The 24,852-nt window shown below is 42.5% G+C and overlaps 2 protein-coding genes across 2 annotated transcripts; one reads left to right on the forward strand and one right to left on the reverse strand.

Moving 5' to 3' along the window:
* Positions 1 to 3,619: 3,619 nt before the first annotated feature.
* LOC112235984 (serine/arginine-rich splicing factor 10) lies at positions 3,620 to 10,662 on the reverse strand. Its single transcript, XM_024404549.2, has 6 exons — positions 10,484 to 10,662; positions 6,674 to 6,778; positions 5,629 to 5,732; positions 5,229 to 5,406; positions 5,033 to 5,089; positions 3,620 to 4,751 (listed from the first exon to the last, which is right to left on the reverse strand). The coding sequence occupies exons 1-6, from the start codon at positions 10,546 to 10,548 to the stop codon at positions 4,451 to 4,453; spliced, it is 810 nt and encodes a 269-aa protein (XP_024260317.1). The 5' UTR covers positions 10,549 to 10,662; the 3' UTR covers positions 3,620 to 4,450.
* A 10,935-nt stretch (positions 10,663 to 21,597) lies between these two features.
* On the forward strand, positions 21,598 to 24,296 carry LOC112235985 (B-cell receptor CD22). Its single transcript, XM_024404550.1, has one exon. It carries the CDS (start codon positions 21,640 to 21,642, stop codon positions 23,830 to 23,832), a length of 2,193 nt encoding a protein of 730 aa, XP_024260318.1. The 5' UTR covers positions 21,598 to 21,639; the 3' UTR covers positions 23,833 to 24,296.
* The last annotated feature ends 556 nt before the right edge of the window (positions 24,297 to 24,852 follow it).

Genomic DNA, 24,852 nt, shown 5'->3' on the forward strand with positions numbered 1-24,852 from the left:
CGAAATATTAATTTTGCTTCCTTTTTAAAAAGTTAATAACACAGCTAGCTAGCTGACCGATTTAAGTAATATCTTTACTTTATCAAATTAAACGTATTTTCTTTTAACAACCAAAATGATAAGTTCAACGTTAGCCAGCTAATAATAGGCGATATAGCTTGCATAATATAGCTGCCCGCTCCTAGTGTTCTACCAAAGCCACGTAGCTAATACTAATTAATAATTTAATAACATCTATATGAGCTTTGCAGGCATTAGCTTATGTTTCCCAATGATTATGGATACACTGACAAGATACATGTCTCTCCGCCCTGACAATGGGAGTCGTTGTCCACAAAGCAGTCTTGTAATATGCATGTCAATCTCTCATGGCTCAAAGTGGAGGAGAGATTGACTTGATCACTACTTATTTTTGTAGGAAGTGTTAACAAGCTGAATGCACCGGACTGTCTGTTTAATAAACTACTAGCACACAGCTCGGACACCCATGCATACCCACAAGACATACCACCAGAGTTATCTTCACAAAGTCCAGAGCAGACTATGGGAGGCGCACAGTACTACACAGAGCCATGACTACATGGAACTCTAATTCCACAGTACTACACAGAGCCATGACTACATGGAACTCTAATTCCACAGTACTACATAGAGCCATGACTACATGACACTCTATTCCACAGTACTACACAGAGCCATGACTACATGGAACTCTAATTCCACAGTACTACACAGAGCCATGACTACATGGAACTCTAATTCCACAGTACTACATAGAGCCATGACTACATGGAACTCTAATTCCACAGTACTACACAGAGCCATGACTACATGGAACTCTAATTCCACAGTACTACATAGAGCCATGACTACATGGAACTCTAATTCCACAGTACTACACAGAGCCATGACTACATGGAACTCTAATTCCACAGTACTACACAGAGCCATGACTACATGGAACTCTATTCCACATCAGGTAACTGATGCAGCAGTAGAATCATATATTTCTTTAATACAAATACACCTTATGGAACAGCGGGTACTGTGATGCACACAAACGCTAGTACACGCACTCTACATACACGTACATTGTAATATTGTTGTATGGTGGTATTACACGTTTTGTATTGTAGATATGTAGTGGTGTACTAATGTTATATGATGTACTGTTTTATATTTTTGTTTTAGGTGTAATGTGTAAACTGGATTGTTTTATGCCTTAATGTGTTTGGACCCAAGGAAAATTAGCTGCGGCAGGCAGCAGCTATTGGGGATCCCAATTAAAGACAAATACAAAAACGTGTCAAATAAGCCATACATTTTTTTGTTGACCAAATTCGACACTCTCATTGACCTCCATACAAAAACTCCTTGCTTTGGTAGGCGAAACAAGAAAAAAACGCCACTTGCTGGAGAGAGACAGATTTTCCGCCGAGTTGGGCCTTTCTTTATTATCCTCTACGTTAACCTCGTTAGTCTGGGTCGTCACTTGTTACCACAGCCACAAAGTCATAGTTCATCGCTAAACCCCACGTATTTCTAAAATGTATCTTCTTAAAATCAGATTTGAACCTTAACCGAAACCTTAAATACACTACTAACCTTATGCCTAACCTTAAATTATGACCAAAAAACGTTCATGAATTTTTACCATAGCCAATTATGCCATTATGGCTGTAGTAACTAGTGACAAATGACCATCGGTCTGGAAATCATTGGTCTGGGTCGCATAGTTAAAGTCAATAGACTGCACTAACGTTAGTTCATCATGAAATGATTGACTTGCTATTATTAACTTTAGCCGCTCATTGATTCACTTTCCAGGTACAAAGTCGTCTAGTGTTTGCGGAGGTTGACTGATGTTCAACACAGAAAAACACAAACACCATAACATCAGTACAGAACAGTAGAAGGAAGCAGCAGCCAGAGAGGTAGAAGGAAGCAGCAGCCAGAGAGGTAGAAGGAAGCAGCAGTCAGAGCAGTAGAAGGAAGCAGCAGCCAGAGAGGTAGAAGGAAGCAGCAGTCAGAGCAGTAGAAGGAAGCAGCAGCCAGAGAGGTAGAAGGAAGCAGCAGCCAGAGAGGTAGAAGGAAGCAGCAGTCAGAGCAGTAGAAGGAAGCAGCAGTCAGAGCAGTAGAAGGAAGCAGCAGTCAGAGCAGTAGAAGGAAGCAGCAGTCAGAGCAGTAGAAGGAAGCAGCAGTCAGAGCAGTAGAAGGAAGCAGCAGTCAGAGCAGTAGAAGGAAGCAGCAGTCAGAGCAGTAGAAGGAAGCAGCAGTCAGAGCAGTAGAAGGAAGCAGCAGTCTTGTTGTAATTAAGTCTGCAGTCCCTCTTGGTTGCCCTGCCTCATTGTTACTAACCTGGTCCCATATCAGTTTGTGCTCTTGCCTACTCCATTGTTTGGCATTAGTTGACAAGGGAGCAGAAACAGACCGACACCCAGGCTATATTGTTACTGCTTGTTGTTCTGTGAAGTAATGGAGTAATGCACATACCAAGCTTTGGCACTTAATAGAGCATCTGACCTCAGAGTTGGAGGAACTATTTTGCTGTCAATTGGTATTCTACCACAGCAATACTACTTAGTTTCAACTGTTTTTGTTGCTGTCTGTAGCAGAGTGTATTATGTAATATTTTCACCAATTTAATTGTTTTTTTTTGAGGACTGTCATTAATTTCTGTTTTCAACAGTGCTTTCTGTGCTCCCCCTTCTTGGGCATTTTATACAAAGCAATCGTGATCACGGAAAGTATGAGCAATGATCTGGGAAAACTATGCACAGCAGACGGGATTAAAATAGATTTTCTTTTGTATTGGAAACAAATGCAGGACTAAATGTAAGTCATATGGAGTATCTTTAAATCCAAAACCTGAGAATGTTTAAAAATAAGCATTATGACTTAACACCCACACCCGCAGTTGATATGGTTACCTTACACATCCCATTGCGAAATTTAGTATTTTATGTACCAAAACTTACAAGTTAAAATTGGAATCAAATGGAACATGTAAGCAATTGAGTGGAATATTTGATTGATATATATTTTAATGTTTTGGTTACTTATATTTTAATGTTTTGGTTCCAACTGTTCAGCTCAGTTCAAAGTTTATGCTTCATACCAAATTCAAATCCTATTCTTTCTCATTTTATCCATCCAACTTATATTTATTTAGATTTTTTGAATAAGCTTGTCTGACCTTTATCAAGATGAAAATTAATTATTCCTCCCAAATCACGTGTATGGTATTAGCATTCAAGGTATTTTGTGTATAGTGAGATTACAGAATCAAATAGATTGCCAGGTACAGATATCCTCCAATTTAAGTCGACATCTCAGTAAGACTGATGATTGCACACCCTATTGAATTCTAAAACATCCTCACATGCAGAAATGCAAGCAAACAATGTCTGATAGAATGCCACCCAAACTAGATAGCTACCATTCATTTTTACACATTTATTACTCAAGATACAGTTGCATATACAGTGGAGTATAACTGATATTTAGAAGGAAGGAAGACTACACTTCTTGAGTTGCTGTCGAAGGAAACAAAGATTATAGAATAATACAAGCCACCATAGGAACCGTTGAGTATGAAGCACTAACACAGAGAGAAGGATCAAGGTCATGTTTTTATGTCAGAAAACAATACAAAATACAACAGGCTATGTAAAAACCATAGCAACTAACGCAAACCTTCAGTTGACAGGATGACACTACTGAAATTATTATAGAATTCCTGGAAGGCATGAAAATTAGGGCTATCAGAATGGATTAAATCAAAACAGGACTAACATGGGCCTGTATCGCTGAACAAATCTAAAAATAAAAAAAAACAGCATTAGAAAATTAACTGTCCCACCAGTGGCTAGCGGCTCTTATACAGGCCAGGTAACTTACACTACAACTTTGCCCAACTGTGTGGAACGGTGTCCAATGTACCCGACTAGACAGTCAAGGTAATGATTTTAGTGACAAGGGCCAGGATTCAATCTGATCAGCTCTTTTCAGCTATGCAACTTTAAAAAGCAATGTTCCCTCGTTTGCCGAGACTGCATTCATAGTAAACGCTGCATATGTTGGCTCAAACGGAAATTACCTTTAAAATGTTGTGTGTTATTACACAAACCTACCACGGATGGGATGCAATCCTGGCCTTGATCTTGGCTTGTACAGTACTTATAACCCTGGGTCTTATGAAAGACAACTCTTTTACACAAGATATATTGACTAGAAACAGAGGTTGTAAACGACAGGACATTTCTGGGATTGATGGATTTAAAAACAGAAGGACACCATGTTTGTCTTTCCTCAAAGAAAAAAAAAAACAGGGGAAAAAACAAAGGAATATCATTTTTGCAAACAAACAAACCAACAAACCAACAACTGTTCCATGAACATTCAATTATTCAGCAAGAAAACTACTGTCAAAAAGATCCAACAAACATGTTTAGTGTCCCCCTGACTTGCGCCCAGTCCAGGACCTGGAGCGAGAGCGGGACCGTGAGAGGGAACGGGAACGCGAGCGGGACAAGGAACGCATACGGGACGACGCCTCGTCCCGAGGCTCATAGCCACCGGGGGCTTGGTGGAAGTCGCCATCTTGTGGGCTCAGGGACTTGGAGTGGGAACGAGACTTTCCTCTGGACTCCCTCTGGGCCCTGGATCTGGAGTGAGAAGGGGAGCGGGACTGGCTGTGAGGGGAGTGCCCAGGAGGGGGTCGTCTGTGGTCACGTGGGGGTGGCCTGTGCCTGCGTAAAGAACAAAACCATTGGATTATTAGAATCACGCTTCCACTGACGAAGACAGCAAAAGTGACAGAATATCACAGCCAACTAATGATTGATAGATGAATTGAAAGTGCCCAGAACATGGCTCTGTGTACCTCCCAAATACGTCCATATTCCCTATATAATGCACTACTTTTGAATAAAGCCCAATAAATCCTGGTCAAAAGTAATGTACTATATAGGGAAGAGGGGTGCCATTTGGGATGCAATCATTGTCAGTGGTTCAGCTGTGAAGGACCCACCTGTCGTTTTCCGGGCTCCTGCTTCTTCCTCTACCACCATACATCCTTCCACGGGAGCTGGGTAACAAAAGTATATTGTCAAGCAGAATGTACTCAGCAGAACTGACATTTTATAGAAGCTTTGCAGCTTGAAACCCCCCCTCCAAATAGAGTTATTTGAAGCATGTTAGTTGGAAAACACTAGAAAGGGCCTTACTCTCTGGGACTCTCAGAGCGTCTGGGCCGGCGCTCGTAGGATGGGCTGCGTGACCTGCGTCTTTGGTAGCTACGGCTGCGAGAGCGCCTACGACGGCTGTCCCGATCATAATCACGATCATCATGCCGTGAAGAGCTGCGCGAAGATCCCCCCTCTTTCCCTTGCATCTGATTGGGTGCTGTGATGGAAAAAATAAAAGGGTGCTTGGGTAAAGAGAGAAAAACCTAACTAGCAGACATACAGTACCAAATGCTTTAGCTCTACTTGAAAGTATTACAGCTGTACCACGTCAGGTAGGAAATACATGTATTTGAACTTACAGCTGAAAGTAAAATCAGTAAATTGCTCGATATGGTACATAGTTACTTCAGCAAACAATAAATTGGGGTAACTGTCTTACTCTTTCGATCTCCCTGCGCGAACTGGATTTCAATCTGTCGGCCACACACCCACTTCCTGTCCAGGTTGTGAAGAGCATCTTCTGCGTCGCGCACATCTTCAAACTTGCTGAGCTGTTAAGGTTCTTACCTTCTGGTCTTATGTGGTTAAATTCTTTTCAGCACAACTGTTGTAATACAATGCATCTTCTGCCACTTAATCATAAGGGAAGCCATATTGGCTGACAGTATAAAGCTAAACGTAGGTTCTGGAACAATTGTTAAGTGCATGTTGGGTTCTTCTGAAGATTAAAGATGAGGCAAACATGTTTCAATAATGTGTCGCTAATTTTATGGCCTTTACCAAGTAACCAATACTGCTTTAGTTTCAAATGATATTGTTGAGTGCAAAATATATTGATAAGAGTACAATTATAATTTCTTAGTTCAATTAAGAATCAAATTTAGCATATTGGCTATGTATTGATTGCTTTTCCTGTAATATTTGTCGATTCATTTTTTTGGAGAGGATACAAAATAATTCAGGTTTGTTACCTTAAACACGCTCGACTTTGACTTACATCTTGATCTTTAAGCTCTTTAACCGCCTCCCAGAAGAACTTGGTTTCCTGCTCGTCTTTGCCCTTTAATCTCTCTTCCCTTTGCCTCTTTCTTTTGATGACATATCCAAGCCTCGACTCCGTCCCCTTTTTCCTTTGTCTCTTCAAGCTTTAAATTCTCTTTCTTTTTCAACCTTTCTCCCTCTCTCTGTTTCTTGCATCCTGGCGGTCTTTTGCTGCTTGTCTTTAGATCTACTCTACACCGGACTTTCCACAACAACTGGATACCTTTACATTTTCTGGGGCAACAGAGAAATGTAAGTTAGATATTAAAAAGTTCTTCAGCGTGTACATACAGAAAACAGTCACAGCAAATCAATTATACAACCAAAACTCAATGCTTGAAGACACCGTCTGAGAAAGCATGTTAAGTTTACACCACATTCAAAATTAAAACAAAAAGAGAAACACATATTTCATAACGCTCACTGTAGAAGGGAAAGGATATTGAATATATGCAAATCCTCTCGGTCGGCGTGAATAGAAGTCAAGTGGAATGTAGACATCTACTACAGGCCCATAGCGACCAAACTCACGCCGCAAATCCTCAGGCCTGAATACCGTAAATAGATAGAAATTTCACTTCAATGACCTGGAGGAAAAGTCTTAAGTTCCAGAATAAAGTGGCACCACCATGGGAGCCACGGACAGACCGCTGAGACCGGTGGCTTCTGTTGGGCAATATGAAGATACCACTTCTTTGCATTAAAAACACAATTTAAACTTTTTTTGAAGTTCATGCACACTCTGAAATGTATCTTAGTTCCAAGAATTGTTCAAATCCCCTGTGTTAGTAGCCCAAATGCCGGAAGATCGCAATATTTAGTTGTTTCAGCTTACCGGCCAATGGGAATATTATGCAGCCAGCTATACACTCGTAATTTTAGGATAAAATAATGAATTTGGCCTTTACTACTATAGTCCATACATAGGCATTGAATAACACATTCATAAATGGCAAAAAAATGTCTTCGCTATATCTAGGAGGAGATAAGAGCTCAGGATTTTTTATATTTTTTAGTAACATACTGGATTGCTTTAACACCAGTCCAAAGTTTGGACACACCTACTCATTCTCGAATCAGGCCTTCAACCACGAAGGCCTGATTCAACCACGAAGGCCTGATTCAACCACGAAGGCCTGATTCAACCACGAAGGCCTGATTCAACCACGAAGGCCTGATTCAACCACGAAGGCCTGATTCAACCACGAAGGCCTGATTCAACCACGAAGGCCTGATTCAACCACGAAGGCCTGATTCAACCACGAAGGCCTGATTCAACCACGAAGGCCTGATTCAACCACGAAGGCCTGATTCAACCACGAAGGCCTGATTCAACCACGAAGGCCTGATTCAACCACGAAGGCCTGATTCAACCACGAAGGCCTGATTCAACCACGAAGGCCTGATTCAACCACGAAGGCCTGATTCAAGCAGTCTCCTCTGAACTGTTGATGTTGAGATGTGCCTGTTAGTTGAACTCTGTGAAGCATTTATTTGGGCTGCAATTTCTGAGGCTGGTAACTCTAATGAACTTATCCTCTGCAGCAGAGGTAACTCTGGGTCTTCCTTTCCTGTGGCGGGCCTAATGAGAGCCGGTTTCATCATAGCGCTTGATGGTTTTTGGGACTGCACTTGAAGAAACTTTCAAAGTTCTTCACATTTTCCGGACTGACTGACCTTCATGTCTTAAGAATTGGATTGTCTCATCTCTTTGCTTGTTTAAGCTGTTCTTGCCATAATATGGACCATCTTCTGAAATACCACCCCTACCGTGACACAACACAACTGATTGGCTAAAACACATTAAGATAAGAAATTCCACAAATGAACTTTTAACAAGGCACTCCTGTTAATTGAAATGCATTCCAGGTGACTGACTACCTCATGAAGCTGTTTGAAAGAATGCCAAGAGTGTGTATCATCAAGGCAAAGGGTGACTACTTTGAAGAATCTCACATCTAAAATACATTTTGATTTGTTTAACACTCTTTTGGTTACTACATGATTCCATGTGTGTATTTTCATAATTTTGATGTCTTCACTATTATTCTACAATGTAGAAAATAATAAAAAATAAAGAAAAACCCTGGAATTAGTAGGTGTGTCCAAATGTTTGACTGGTACTGTGTGTATGTATATGTATTCCCCTTCCCATGTTTAACCCTTTTTTTGGGTAGGCACAAAACTACATCCATACTTCCATGTATTTTTTAAAAACCAGTACTGGTTACCTTCAGACGAGTCCCGTGACATTTGTGGGAGTCGTAGAACAAAACGGAGATGTGTTCGTGAGAATCTCCCTTTTCCACAGTGGGGTCACAGTTAGTAGCCCAAACGTTACCAACAGAAGTTGACACAGACTTCCGACCTGTGACAATTGTGGGGGCCGCAGAGCCAAACCGGGCAGACGTCTTTGTGTGAAGACCGATTTTCGGGATGTCTCATGGTCTGACAAACGTCACTGTAACTCCGTCATCTACCGCCGCAGATGCGGAAGACCGCCTATTGATATGCAGTTCATGCAAAAAAAACATCTCTAACTTAAACTGACGGATATCGGATTGCTTTTTATTTTGTTACTTAAATTGACACACCAGTGCGGCAATAGACTTGCAGCAGTCTCTCCCCCCGTTCTGATAGTTTCAATGGCATGTATTGGATTTGTTAGCATGAATTAATTTACAGAACGATATTCAGTTTTAATAAGATGAAACATTTACGATGTGAAATTATCAAGTTTAAATTAGATTTAAAGGAGAATACATTGATTTTTAACCCACATTAATTCATGTAATGATTGTTTTGTTTACAGGTCTATTAAGTGATATGTTCATAAACTTGTGCAATCTGAAAAGTGTAATTAATAGTAAATAAACTATTATACATTTTTTTTTAAATGGATCCGAATGCTGACACTAATAACCCCATTTCTCTCTCACTATGCCTGAGGAAACCCTAGCCTGAGGATTCCTGGCTCTGCATGTCACCAATCCACCTGGTTGACCTGCCCATCCCATGCTGCAGGCTAGCTGGCTTGCCCTGGACAGATCTCTGACTACCATGCCTCTTACCACCACATCCCTTGACTGCCGAAAACATTAAAGACCACCTGTCCTTACAGTCTTGAAGTGTCCGCACCCTGTATTCATTATGGGTTTTAGGCTGGATATCTGTAAAACACTGACAATTCCTGATGTAAAAAGGGCTCTACAAAATAAATGTGATTGATTTAAGTGTGCCGCATTCCATTTCCTGATACATAAATCAGTTAAGATTGACACACCATATTTGTTAATCAAATAAATAATTTCAATATGTAAACAGACAATAAGCTGGACTGTGCATTATTCGAGGAGACAGTATACTGGTCTTGGTGAGGAAATTGTGATAGTGTGGTGACAGATGACTGGGTGATATGGTACATGATATTATATTAAAGGATTTCTGGGAACAACTTATTTTGAAACCATCTTACCAGCTGTGGAAAAACAGACTGCTGCAACATGATTGGTAGAACGCGATACGCAACATCCGGGACTAGCATTAGCCACAGTAGCATGGTAGTGGAAAATGGCGTTTCATTAATTAAAGTAGGTTATATATTCATAGCCTTGTCGACATTAAAACGATTATCGACGACTTTTTTGCCTGAATTGAGAATGTTTAAAGTATAAACCGGTCCACGGGGGAGATGAGTGTATAGTTGGCTGCATAACGTTGCATTCCCCTTTGGACAGTAAGGTTAAACCTCAGTATCGCCATCTGCCTGCCTTTGGGCTACTGTGTTACTATGTGTAGGCCTGTGTATGTAGTGTTGTTCTTGCAAATAAAATACATGGCTGTTAACTAGATATGGGGAATATGTCATTCTAACAGTCATATGTTTAAGCCATTTATATTAGAATTCCATAAAGCAAAAGCGGAGTTTATTTTCCCACCGAAGTGTGCACCGGAAGCTACAGCAAGCTAACGACGTTAGCTCATTAGGCAGGACAACTAACTACTTCGAAGTATTGCCAGATTGATATAGATACAAACGTATGTTTCAATCTGATCTAATGATAGTAGCTTTCTTTTGATTTTTATGGACTAGGATTTGAGTCTAGCCTCCTCTGGTCTAGCTACCCCGGTAAGGTCAAGTCAGGCCGAAGCGCGTGGCTAGCCGACTAGCATTGGGCTAATGTTAGCTAGCTCGGGGCGTCGAAGTATTTAGTTGACTCGACTAGGGGGATTTGTTCCAAATGTGTACTCACCTGGATTCATCGGAAATGTTTCTGATGAAAAGCGATGTATTTGGAGGTCTCAAATATCTGGCCATGTTCAAAATATTCAGCAAGAACGCAGCTTTACAGCAAATATTTCTGCTATGTTTTGGCTTTATGCGCAGACAGAGATTGTGGCGCAGCTACGTGGAAGAAGGAATGCGCAGGCGCGTGTTCTACTTCGCGCAATTGTAAGCAAGTGAAAGCGCAAACAAAATCAGCAACATCTGCTGTTTCTCTTTTAAATTGTGTATAACCATTGAGTCAGATGAGCCCTACATAAACACATAAATAAACACATTAGGTGCCGTTATCACAGCGTGCTGAGGAAGCAGCCATATCTGTAGGTACTGAGTAGGTGGTTTTGTTAAAGAGTAACATAAAATAATCTCGGTGGGTTTTGTTGCCAGTCCCAACTAGGTATGCTACCTGTAAACTGCCTGTAATTATGACCCTTTTTTTAGGTAAAATAATAATACAATTATAGAATTTTGTATCATTAATGCCTGCATTTTGAGGCGTTGGGCCAGTAACCGAAAGGTTGCTGGATCAAATCCCAGAGCTGAGAAGATGAAAAAGTATTTTTCTGCCCCTGACCAAACACTGTTCCCCGGTAGATCCTCATTGTAAATATAAATGTGTTCTTAATGGACTTGCCTAGTTAAATAAAAAACTCCATGCTTGCATAATTTAAAAAAAATAATGTGTTGGCCTGAGCACTCTGGAGCAAGTTTTCATCAAGGATCTCTCTGTACTTTGCTCCGTCCATCTTTCCCTCAATCCTGTCTCCCAGTCCCTGCCGGTGAAAAACATCCCCACAGAATGATGCTTCCACCACCATGCTTCACCGTAGGGATGGTGCCTGGTTTCCTCCAGACGTGACGCTTGGCATTCAGGCCAAAGAGTTCAATCTTGGTTTTATCAAACCAGAGAATCTTGTTTCTCATCATCTGAGAGTCTTTTATGTGGCTTTTGGCAAACCCCAAGCGGGCCGTCATGTGCCTTTTACTTATTAGTGGCTTCTGTCTGGCCATTCTACCATAAAGGCCTGATTGGTGGAGTGCTGCAGAGATGGTTGTCCTTCTGGAAGGTTCTCCCGTCAAAACAGAGTAACTATGGAGCTCTGTCAGAGTGACCATCAGGTTCATGGTCACCACCCTGACCAAGGCCCTCCTCCTCCAATTGCTCAGTTTGTCCAGGTGGCCAGCTCTAGGAAGAGTGTTGTTGGTTCCAAACTCCTTCCATTTAAAAATGATGGAGGCCACTGTATTCTTGGGAACCTTCAATACTGCAGAAATGTTTTGGTACCCAACCCCAGATCTGTGCCTCGACTCAACCCTGTCTCAGAGCTCTACAGAAAATTGAACGATATTTGCTCTGACATGCACTGTCAACCGTGGGACCTTATATAGACAGGTGTGTGTCTTTCCAAATGGACTTCCAATCAATTGAATTTACCAAAAGTGGACTCCAATCAAGTTATAGAATCATCTCAAGGATGATAAATGGAAACAGGATGCACCTCAATTTCGAGTCTCATACCAAAGGGTCTGAATTCTTATGTAAATAAGGTATCGGTTCTTTTATTTTGAATACATTTGCAAAAATTGCCAAAAACTTGTTTTCATTTTCTCATTATTGGGTATTGTGTATTGTGTGTAGATTGATGATGAATTTAAAGAAAAATCAACTTTAGAATAAGGCTGTAGCATAAGAAAATGTGGAAAAAGTCAAGGGGCCTGAATACTTTCCAAATGCACTGTATATTTAGGTTAAAATAAATTGTCTTCCTTTATTACTATCGATTGATCAAAAGCTCTCATCATGAATCAAATTAGTCCATCAGAAAATGTAAAAGGTGGTTTCGCTTCAGACCCCTTGTGAGGATCATGATCAGTTCCTGGAGCTCCCACCTCTACCTTTAGCATCTTGACCCTAGTCACTGGGGGAAAGATGCTCACAACAGACCATAGCAAGTATCCCCGAGGATTAGGCTCTGGAAGTCTGCCACCACATCAGCCTGCCTGTGGACACCCAACCAGAGATGTGGGCTGAGCAGTGGCAAACATTACACTAAACTACACTAAACAATACATTCATTGCACTATAACGGTGACAAACGGTGCCCACAAACTGTTAAGCCCTACATAAAGCTGTCCCAACATCTTACCACTGCTACACCTGGCTATCAGCTTGTCTGACAGCAAAACGGCTCATTCAGTCTCATTTACTGCCTTCTAAAAAAACATAGCTGATATGGCTGACTTGCTTAAAGAAATGTGGTTTCTACTGACAATTGAGATGTACAAACTATGGCATAAGGGGGATGGACGAACGGATAAGAGGTAATCCGTAATTTATATTAAGTCATTAATGAGCGAGCTAGGACGGACGTAGTCAATATAACTATTTTTTCAGCACTTTTGAAATGTACAGCGTCAGAATTCAGAACATGGGCCGTTCTTACAGTATTCTCCCTGTATGCCAAGTCAGAGCCTTAGGATAAATAAGGGGACATAAGCAGACAATGAAAGCTCTTACAATATTCGATGTTGTAAATTTCTCTAGAACAGGCTATAGGCGACATGTGCACCACCAAGTCAGAACAGTAGGCTAAGTTATGAGGGGGAAAGGGACCAAATTATTAGGGTGAGGCACATGGACTACTAACAGCTTACTACACAACTTACACTTAGCATTACTTTCAAGTCGGAGCTCTAGAAAGAGGCCGACTTGGAATTCTGAGTTGGATGACCGTTCAAAACGAGTTCTCAGTTGTCTTGAACTCACTGAAGTCTGAGATTCCCGAGTTTCTATTTGTTGTCAACTCGGCAGAACTCATGCCGGATTGACAGCATGGCCAAAGTTGAATGTGTATCCTTTTAAGCTTGGAAAAGAGACCCTTAAACCCTAGATTTGGACCACACACCCACTTCACTGAATAGCAGGCTAGTAATTGCTTTGCACTGCTTACAGTTAGCCACTGATCCCTTCCAAGCCACTCATTGTTGAATTTGCGATTTCCAACTTGTGTAATCTTTATGTCCAATGGCCGATGAGCATCGATACATTTTATCTATAATTTCTCTCCATAATTTCTCTTCATATTGGGGTGGCAGGGTAGCCTACTAGTTAGAGCATTGGACTAGTAACCGAAAGGATGCAAGTTTGAATCCCCCAGCTGACAAGGTACAAATCTGTCGTTCTGCCCCTGAACAAGGCAGTTAACCCACTGTTCCTAGGCCGTCATTGAAAATAAGAATTTGTTCTTAACTGACTTGCCGAGTTAAATAAAGGTAAAAAAAATATGACAAGGATTGAAAAGGATTTACCAGTAGATTGTCAATTTGATTCATGATGATGACTGCTAGCTTGCTAGCTAAGATTTTGAAAGTATGATGTTGACATGATCAGTCCAATCAAATCAATAGTAGATATAACGTGATTTGATGTCATTTTATCTGTTGCCAATGACCTTGAGCCTTCCTGGATGGGCACTTCTAATGTAATTCTATGGCAGCACCCAAGGGGCTTGAATTTTCTAACTCTCCCTGTAGATTTTGCAGTGACGTATTTTGGAGCTGCCTTACTCAAGAAAGCAAAAAAGAGACCATGTTTGTATGAGGATTTATTAACAATTTTTGTTTTTTTCTTACATTGTTTGCAAACTGATATGTGACACGTATTAATGCCAAAATAACATTCCCCACCTGCCGTGAATGATGGGTCACCACTTGGGCAGAGGAATATGCCTCGACCCCACCCCCACTTAAAAAAGAAGGCCTCTCTGTGGAAGAGGCTACGCCAGTACCTCGGGAAAAAGGAAAAGGTCTGCCTCCTCTGTTAGCCAGCCTGCCATCTTAGTGGTCTGCCACTAGCAGTTAGTGTAGTCAGCTCAGCGTTCCCCATTGAGACCGTGTCTGTGCCTCGATCTAGGTTGGGCAAAACTAAACATGGTGATGTTCGCCTTAGCAATCTCACTGGAATAAAGACCTCCTCCATTCCTGTCATTATTGAAAGAGATTGTGATATCTCACATCTCAATATAGGGCTACTTAATGTTAGATCCCTCACTTCCAAGGCAGTTATAGTCAATGCACTAATCACTGATCATAATCTTGATGTGATTGGCCTGACTGAAACATGGCTTAAGCCTGATGAATTTACTGTGTTAAATGAGGCCTCTCCTCCTGGTTACACTAGTGACCATATCCCCCACGCATCCTGCAGAGGCGGAGGTGTTGCTAACATTTACAATAGCAAATGTCAATTTACAAAAAAATAAAGACTGCATTTATCTTTTGAGCTGTTAATCATGAAATCTATACAGCCTACTCAACTTTTTATAGCTACTGTTTACAGGCCTCCTGGGCCATATACAGCGTTCCTCACTGAGTTCCCTGAATTCCCTATCGGACCTTGTAGTCATGGCAGATAATATTCTAATTTTTGGTGACTTTAATATTCACATGGAAAAGTCCACAGACCCACTCCAAAAGACTTTCAGAGCCATCGTCGACTCAGTGGGTTTCGTCCAACATGTCTCCGAACCTACTCACTGCCACAGTCACTCTGTACCTCGTTTTGTCCTGTGGAATTAATATTGTGGATCTACAATGTTTTCCCTCATAATCCTGGACTATCGGACCACCATTTTATTACGTTTGCAATCGCAACAAATAATCTGCTCAGACCCCAACCAAGGATCATCAAAAGCCGTGCTATAAATTCTCAGACAACCTAAAATGTCCTAGATGCCCTTCCAGACTCCCTCCACCTACCAAAGGACATCAGAGTACAAAAAAAATCAGTTAACCACCTAACTGAGGAACTAAATGTAAGCTTTTGCTTAATACCCTAGATGCAGTCACACCACTAAAAACAAAAAACATTTGTCATAAGAAATTAGCTCCCTGGTATACAGAAAATACCGAGCCCTGAAGCAAGCTTCAAGAAAATTGGAACGGAAATAGAGCTACACCAAAGTTGAAGTCTTCCGATTAGCTTGGAAAGGCAGTTTCAAAGATCCCTCACTGCTAATCGATCATCCTATTTTTCCAACTTAAGTGAGGAGAATAAGAACAATCCAACATTTATTTTTGATACTGTCACAAGGATAACTAAAAAGCAGCACTCCCCAAGTGAGGATGGCTGTCACATATGCTCCCTCTCCGGCCTCAAGGTCACCAGGCTGCTCGTTATGGTGCACACCTGTCACCATCGGTACGCGCATCAACGCATAATGACACTCAACTGGACTCCATCACTTCCTTGATTACCTGCCCTATACATGTCACCCCCTTTGGTTCCTTCTTGAGGTGTCATTGTTTCTGTGTCATGTCTGTACGTTGTTCATTGTTTTTTGTTTTGTGTTATATTTATTTATTAAAACACTCTCCCTGAACTTGCTTCCTGACTCTCAGTGCACATCGTACAGATAGCTTTCACTTCAGCAGTGACAAATTCATGAAATTCTTTGTCGAAAAGATCATGATCATTAGAAAGCAAATTAATTCTTTAAATCTGCGTATTCGTCCAAAGCTCAGTTATCCCGAGTCTACACAAAACTGCCAGGACCAAGGATCAAGGGAGAAACTCAAGTTTTTTAATACTGTATCTCTTGACACATTCATGAAAATAGTAATGGCCTCTAAACCTTCAAGTTGCATACTGAACCCTATTCCAACTAAACTACTGAAAGAGCTGCTTCCTGTGCTTGGCCCTCCTATGTTGAACATAATAAACGGCTCTCTATCCACCAGATGTGTACCAAACTCACTAAAAGTGGCAGTAATAAAGCCTCTCTTGAAAAAGCCAAACCTTGACCCAGAAAATATAAACTATCGGCCTATATCGAGTCTCCCATTCCTCTCAAATATTTTTGAAAAAGCTGTTGCACAGCAACTCACTGCCTTCCTGAAGACAAACAATGTATACGAAACGCTTCAGTCTGGTTTTAGACCCCATCATAGCACTGAGACTGCACTCGTGAAGGTGCTAAATTACCTTTTAATGGCATCAGACCAAGGATCTGCATCTGTTCTCGTGCTCCTACACCTTAGTGCTGCTTTTGATACCATCAATCACCACATTCTTTTGGAGAGATTGGAAACCAAAATTGCCCAACCCTGGAAGCCTGTGTTTCAGAAACAAGGAAGTGGATGGCGGCAAATGTTTTACTTTTAAACTCGGACAAAACAGAGATGCTAGTTCTAGGTCCCAAGAAACAAAGAGATATTCTGTTGGATCTGACAACTAATCTTGATGGTTGTACAGTTGTCTCAAATAAAACTGAAGGACCTCAGTGTTACTCTGGACCCTGATCTCTCTTTTGACGAACATATCAAGACTGTTTCAAGGACAGCTTTTTTCCATCTACGTAACATTGCAAAAATATGAAACTTTCTGTAAAAAAATGATGCAGAAAAATTGATCCATGCTTTTGTCACTTCTAGATTAGACTACTGCAATGCTCTACTTTCTGGCTACCCGGATAAAGCACTAAATAAACTTCAGTTAGTGCTAAACACGGCTGCTAGAATCTTGACTAGAACCCAAAAATGTGTTCATATTACTCCAGTGCTAGCCTCTCTACACTGGCTTCCTGTGCAGTCTAGGGCTGAATTAAAGGTTTTACTGCTAACCAACAAAGCATTACATGGGCTTGCTCCTACCTATCTCTCTGATTTGGTCCTGCCGTACATACCTACAAGTACGCTATGGTCACAAGACGCAGGCCTCCTAATTGTCCCTATAATTTCTAAGCAAACAGCTGGAGGCAGGGCTTTCTCCTATAGCGCTCCATTTTTTATGGAATGGTTTGCCTACCCATGTGAGAGATGCAGACTCGGTCTCAACCTTTAAGTCTTTACTGAAGACTCATCTCTTCAGTGGGTCATATGATTGAGTGTATTCTGGCCCAGGGGTGTGAAGGTGAACGGAAAGGCTCTGGAGCAAAGAACCTCCCTTGCTGTCTCTGCCTGGCCGGTTCCCTTCTCTCCACTGGGATTCTCTGCCTCTAACCCTATTACAGAGGCTGAGTCACTGGCTTACTGGTGCTCTTCCATGCCGTCCCTAGGAGGGGTGCGTCACTTGAGTGGATTGAGTCACTGACTTGATCTTCCTGTCCGGGTTGGCGTCTCCCTCGGGTTCGTGCCGTGGGAGAGATCTTCGTAGGCTATACTTGGCTTTGTCTCAGGGTAGTAGGTTGGTGGTTTGAAGATATCCCTCTAGTGGTGTGGGGGCTGTGCTTTGGCAAAGTGGGTGGGGTTATATCCTTCCTGGTTGGCCCTGTCTGGGGGTATCATCGGATGGGGCCACTGTGTCTCCCGACCCCCCCTGTCTCAGCCTCCAGTATTTATGCTACAATAGTTTATGCCGGGGGCTAGGGTCAGTCTGTTATATCTGGAGTATTTCTCCTGTCTTATCCAGTGTCCTGTGTAAATTTAAGTATGCTCCCTCTAACTCTCTCTTTCTCTCTTCTCTCTTCTCTCAGAGGACCTGAGCCCTTGGACCATGCCTCAGGACTACCTGGGCTGATGACTCCTTGCTGTCCCCAGTCCACCCCAGTCCACCTGCTGCTGCTCCAGTTTCAACTGTTCTGCTTGCGGCTATTGAACCCTGACCTGTTCATCGGACGTGCTACCTTGTCCCGGACCTGCTGTTTTCGACTCTCGCTCTCTACCGCACCTGCTGTCTCTAACTCTGAATGATCGGCTATGAAAAGCCAACTGACGTTTACTCCTGAGCTGCTGACCTGTTGCACGCTCTAAAACCACTTATTATTTGACCCTGCTGGTCATCGATGAACGTTTGAACATCTTGGCCATGTACTGTTATAATCTCCACCCGGCACAGCCAGAAGAGGACTGGCCACCCCTCAAAGCCTGATTCCTCTCTAGGTTTCTTCCTAAGTTCCGGCCTAGGTTCCTGCCTTTCTAGGGAGTTTTTCCTAGCCAGCATGCTTCTACATCTGCATTGCTTGCTGTTTGGGGTTTTAGGCTGGGTTTCTGTATAGCACTTGGCTGATGTAAAAAGGACTTTATCAATACATTTGATTGATTAATGTAAATAAACAAAGCTTTGTAATGCTCTCTAGTGTCTCCTGGCTAAACAAGGTGAGACATGCAGAGTCATTCCTAGGTCTATGGTCGATCATGCAGTGTCATGCCTTGGTCTATGGTCGATCATGCAGAGTCATGCCTTGGTCTATGGTCGATCATGCAGAGTCATGCCTTGGTCTATGGTCGATCATGCAGTCATGCCTAGGTCTATGGTCGATCATGCAGAGTCATGCCTAGGTCTATGGTCGATCATGCAGTCATGCCAGGTCTATGGTTGATCATGCAGAGTCATGTCTAGGTCTATGGTCGATCATGCAGAGTCATGCCTAGGTCTATGGTTGAACATGCAGAGTCATGCCTAGGTCTATGGTCGATCATGCAGAGTCATGCCTAGGTCTATGGTCGATCATGCAGATGCAGTCATGCCTAGGTCATGATCATGCAGAGTCATGCCTAGGTCTATGGTTGATCATGCAGAGTCATGCCTAGGTCTATGGTCGATCATGCAGAGTCATGCCTAGGTCTATGGTTGAACATGCAGAGTCATGCCTAGGTCTATGGTCGATCATGCAGAGTCATGCCTAGGTCTATGGTCGATCATGCAGAGTCATGCCTAGGTCTATGGTTGATCATGCAGAGTCATGCCTAGGTCTATGGTCGATCATGCAGAGTCATGCCTAGGTCTATGGTTGATCATGCAGAGTCATGCCTAGGTCTGGTTGATGGTCATGATCATGCAGAGTCATGCCTAGGTCTATGGTTGATCATGCAGAGTCATGCCTAGGTCTATGGTCGATCATGCAGAGTCATGCCTAGGTCTATGGTCGATCATGCAGAGTCATGCCTAGGTCTATGGTTGATCATGCAGAGTCATGCCTAGGTCTATGGTCGATCATGCAGAGTCATGCCTAGGTCTATGGTTGATCATGCAGAGTCATGCCTAGGTCTATGGTCGATCATGCAGAGTCATGCCTAGGTCTATGGTCGATCATGCCTAGGTCTATGGCAAAACACAATAGGAAGCAAACACTGACACATTCTATACAATAGTGTTATGTTTTACATTTAAGGCAATTAGCAGGCACTCTTATCCAGAGCGACTTATAATAGTGATTGGATACATTTTTATATTTATTCATACTGGTCCCCCATGGAGAATTGAACCCACAACCCAGGTGTTGCAAGTGTCATGCTCTACCAACTGAGTCACTAGTGGAAAGCACAGAACATTTAAGAAAATAGCACACATGAAAAAATGTATTTTCCTTCACACACTTCAGCATTTATTCTTTAACTAGGCAAGTCGGTTAAGAACAAACTGTTATTGACGACCAAACCCTAAGCCAAGTGTGTGCCGCCCTATGAGACTCCCAATCACAGCCAGCCTGGAATCGAACCAGAAACTACAACAATGTCTCTTGCATTGAGATGCAATGCCTTAGACCGCTGCGCCACTCGGGAGCCCAAATGTGGCTGTAGATATTGAAGATACCAGAAAACCCTGTGGCAAGTCAACAGTGTTGCTCCAGAGCCTGTAAAACAAAAGTATAATCCCTCTTTAACTGCAAGAATCGGACAATGATTTCCATTCTACACTACATGAAGTTGGTTTTCAGGTTAGGCCCAGTTTAGTGACTGTTGGATGTTAGGTTAGATTAAAATGTATATTGCTGGAGAATAGTCATAGGAGAGAGGGAGCTGTGTGATTACAATTGTTTCTGTCAACGTCCTACACTCAGGGATTGAACCCCGATCTCTAGTGTGGAGCAGTATATGTGCCTTGAGCCGTTAGCGTTACTGGCTAGGCGTTACTGGCTAGGCGTTACTGGCTAGGCGTTACTGGCTAGGCGTTACTGGCTAGGCGTTACTGGCTAGGCGTTACTGGCTAGGCGTTACTGCTAGGCGTACTGCTAGGCGTTACTGCTAGGCGTTACTGCTAGGCGCCAGGCGTTACTGCTAGGCGTTACTGCTAGGCGTTACTGCTAGGCGTTACTACTGCGTTACTGCTAGGCGTTACTGCTAGGCGTTACTGCTAGGCGTTACTGCTAGGCGTTACTGCTAGGCGTTACTGCTAGGCGTTACTGCTAGGCGTTACTGCTAGGCGTTACTGCTAGGCGTTACTGCTAGGCGTTACTAGGCATTTGCGCTAGGCTCTGCACAGGTCCTACAGTCTTATAGGTTAACTTCATTCCATGCAACCACTTTCAGATCTTGGCTCACTATAATCATATTTCAAAAAAGGACTTTAGTAGCAAGTTAAAGTAGCAACTGAAGAAGATGCTGACATCAAAATGTGTAGACCTGCTATGGAAAAGATGTTCACACTTCTAAGGACGCTTGATCACGCAATGCTTTGGACCTCTGTGTGAGAACCACGAAGTCTAGGGAAATGTATAGAATGTAAAGTTTTTTTTTTAAATTAAAAAAGCACACGTGCACACACACTAAAAGAAAAGTGAGATGGCTCGATCTTTATCAAAGTTGTGAGAACAACACATCTTGTGAAATTACTCAACAGGATCTAACAACAGCAGCATCGTGTTAGATGTTATAGATTAGGTCTTCAGCTCTGTTAGGGTCACTCTCTGGCAAAGGAGCAGTTGAATATAGCTTTTTGAATAAAAACAATTATAGCTTCACATATGTTTGTATAAGACCTGAACATATTTGCCTCAACCCCCTAGAAAGAATAACGTGATCAACGTGATTCCATAGTCAACAGACTGTAAACTAGGCCTTCAAGTTGGTCATATTTAGTCATTTCCTCCATGTAGTCATCATATAGTACTTTATACTTTTATGAATCTACTTATACTCTCTATAAGTCCTTGGGTATGTGCATAGGCTACCCATATGCACATCTGTACATATACATGGATGTTAATGTGGGCCTAAGTGCATGCAACATAACTCATTGTGGCCTCAATGTCCACCCTGTAAGATACTTATCTTGATAAACAAACACACTTCGAAAGTTCAGATCTGTATCAGGAACTTAGGCTCGTCCTCCTTTAGGTAGTAAGACCCATTCTCAACACTTTGTTCGACTGCACTGCCAGTGAGCTTTCTTTCACATTCTAACTGATGCCCATCACATTGGCAAGAGATATGTTTGCAGGACTACTCCTCTTTATATCCAGTCTGTTGGCTGTAGATGCAATGAGTTGCGATGAGAAGAACGTTTGTGTTTTAGAGGGATCGTCAGTGAACATGAGCTGCAATTTCTCAAATGATGATGTCAATTTGTTGTCAGATATTAGCAATTTATTCTGGTTTAACAATGACAACAAGAAGAAATGGAAGGACAAGACCATTCCCGAGGACTTAACAGATGACAGAGCGTATTCCGGACGTTTTAAGTGGTTGTTTGATGTTTCAGGAAGGTTTATAAAACACAACGCCTCCTTCTCTATCACGAAAACTCTCCAAGTCAAAGATCTAAGAAAGAGTGACACCGCTGTCTATCGTGTTATGGTTCCGTCAGAGAACTCCGGATGGAAGTTCATCAAAACTGGAATCACTGTTACTGTCACAGCTCTTAAGGTGACAAAGTATACAACCACTGTGAACAACAGACAGAAAGTAACACTGACCTGTAGCACCACCTGTACTCTGAGTGACAATCTCAAACCCAACTACATCTGGTACAAGAACGGACAACAGCTTACCAACCCAAAGACCCTGAATGTCAACCTGTACCTAGACCCAGTCAGCAGTCAGGATGCAGGCAGTTACATCTGTGCTGTAAAAGACAGTGAGAAGCTCCACTCCCCTGCACTCTGTCTCCTTGGTAACTGCTGGGATGTGACACACCAACACAAGACCATCTGCGCCTTCGCCGGGACTAACATTGAACTCCGTTGCAATTACACATATCCCAGTAATCAAACCATCACAGACACAATCTGGTCAAAATCTGGTGTCAAATACTTGGACAATGATCGCATAGAGTATCGTGGTAAGAAGGAGAACGACTGCACCCTGCGAATCACAGACCTGAGAGAGAGTGACTCTGGTTATTACACATTCTCATTAGAAACGCAAGGGGTTCCAAAGTACAGTGATCCATTTGGGGTCAATCTGTCTGTCACCAACTTACAAGTAGAAGTTACTCCTCCTGTTGCAAATGAGGGAGATCTCGTCATTATCTCCTGCATGACCTCCTGTCCAAACTTCAGTGACTTACTTTTGTACAAGAACAACGTCTCTGCCACTGGCAAGTCCAAGACCATGATCCTTGATGCCGTCAGCAGTAAGGATGCAGGCAGATACTTCTGTGTTGTAAGAGGCTTTGAGGATTTTCCATCCCTTGCTGCTACACTGGTTGTGAGATATGGCCCGAAGAACACTTCAGTGTCCGTTAGCGGGGAAATAGACGAGGGCAGTCTAGTGACTCTGACCTGCAGCAGTGATGCCAACCCACCAGTGAAGTCTTACACTTGGTACATGAGGAATGGGACTGAAGTGAGCGTCTTACAGACAGGAGCAGGAAGAGACAAGTACATCATCCCCAATGTCAGTCTGGGAGACAAGACCCAGTACTACTGTAGGGCTGAGAACAAGATGGGAGCTCAGAACTCTACTGCCTTGGACCTCAACACAGGTGTGTTTTTTCCAGTGTCTGTTTTGGCTTCTGTATTGGGTGTGGTTGGGGTTGTCCTGGCTGCTAAAGCTTCAGTTCTCATCTACTGTACACTGAAGAGGAGACGCACAGCAGGAAGTGGTGTCAGAGGAGGAAGGGGTGTCAGACCATGTAGTTGTGTCAGAGGAGAAAGTGGTGTCAGAGGAGGAAGGGGTGTCAGAGAAGAAAGTGGTGTCAGAGGAGGTTGTGATGTCAGAGGAGGAAGTGGTGTCAGAGGAGTTTGTGATGTCAGAGGAGGAAGTGGTGTCAGAGGAGGTTGTGATGTCAGAGGAGGAAGTGGTGTCAGAGTGGGTTGTAATGTCAGAGGAGGAAGTGGTGTCAGAGGAGGAAGGGGTGTCAGAGAAGAAAGTGGTGTCAGAGGAGGTTGTGATGTCAGAGCAGGAAGTGGATCCAGAGAAGGTTGTGATGTCAGAGCAGACACACAAACCATCTATTATGCCAATAAAGATTCCTCAAACTCAGATGTGAGTGAGACGACCAGCGCCTGTATCTATGAAACCATTGATGATATGCACCTAGACCCTGATGAATATAATGACATACAGGATGACGACTACACAAGTCTTCAGAGAGATGCTTGCCCATCCTTGTATGACACCATCCCCAAGAAAGCGTCACCACAGGACCTGGAATGAAGGGTTACCTACAACACCAAACCAAAGCTAGGCCTTACACCTTTTTTATGCCATTGGCTTTGTTACAGAATCCCCCTGCAGAGGGCATTGTGGGACTCATTTCCAGCCTGCTTGTTGTTGTTGTTTATGTCTGGCTGGCAACAAGTAGTTTAGCTCCCCCTCACATGAGTGATAAAATCACCTCCAGCTCATGGCTTCAGCCAATCAGACTTTCCCCATGCACACCATACTCTGCCCATGTACTGATCATGTGTAAGGGAATTTTAATGTTTGTGCTTTTCATATAACTAATTTCTGTATTCATGCAAGTGGCTGACTGTACAAATCCTCACTTATCTATCTGTTAGAGCATGGGATTGAGGGTGGTGGTGGGGGATGGGGGGTAGAGAGTTGGTTGTTTGATTTTTCCATTTGCCTGTAAAATACTGAAAAGCCAAATAAAAGAAACTTGTTTAAGAAAAGCATTAAATAATGGTGATTCATATTTAATACATCTTCTTTGTGGACCCCATAGTAAAGTAAAAACGCTTCACACTTAGACTAATGAATAACCAATGTGCTGTGACATTCATTCATTCTGCGACATAGGCTGTAATCACATAGGACAGTTGTGACTGTCCTGTTCCTAGAATGCATTGGTCTCTGACAAATTCCAGAACTCAATCAATGTATATCATTTCCTGTGTTTGTAGTGTTCCGTAACCGATGCATTCTAGGTTATCTACATCAATTACAATCAAAGACGTGATGGCGGTTCTCTTTTATTGATTCGTCCACATTCACAGGCAAGTGGATAGATTCTAGAACTGCCTTCCTGAAGACAGAACTCATGTACAGTGCATTCACACCCTGTACCATGTAGGCTGGGAGTCGGGAAGCAAATACAGGGAGTGAATTTAATAATAAATTAAACTAAACAAGAAACACAAGTAGCGTACAGACACTATACACAGAAACAGAATCAATAACGCCTGGGGAATGAACCAAAGGGAGTGACAGATATAGGGGAGGTAATCAGGA

Source organism: Oncorhynchus tshawytscha, linkage group LG13 (assembly GCF_018296145.1).
Source record: "Oncorhynchus tshawytscha isolate Ot180627B linkage group LG13, Otsh_v2.0, whole genome shotgun sequence".
NCBI classification, from domain to species: domain Eukaryota; kingdom Metazoa; phylum Chordata; class Actinopteri; order Salmoniformes; family Salmonidae; genus Oncorhynchus; species Oncorhynchus tshawytscha.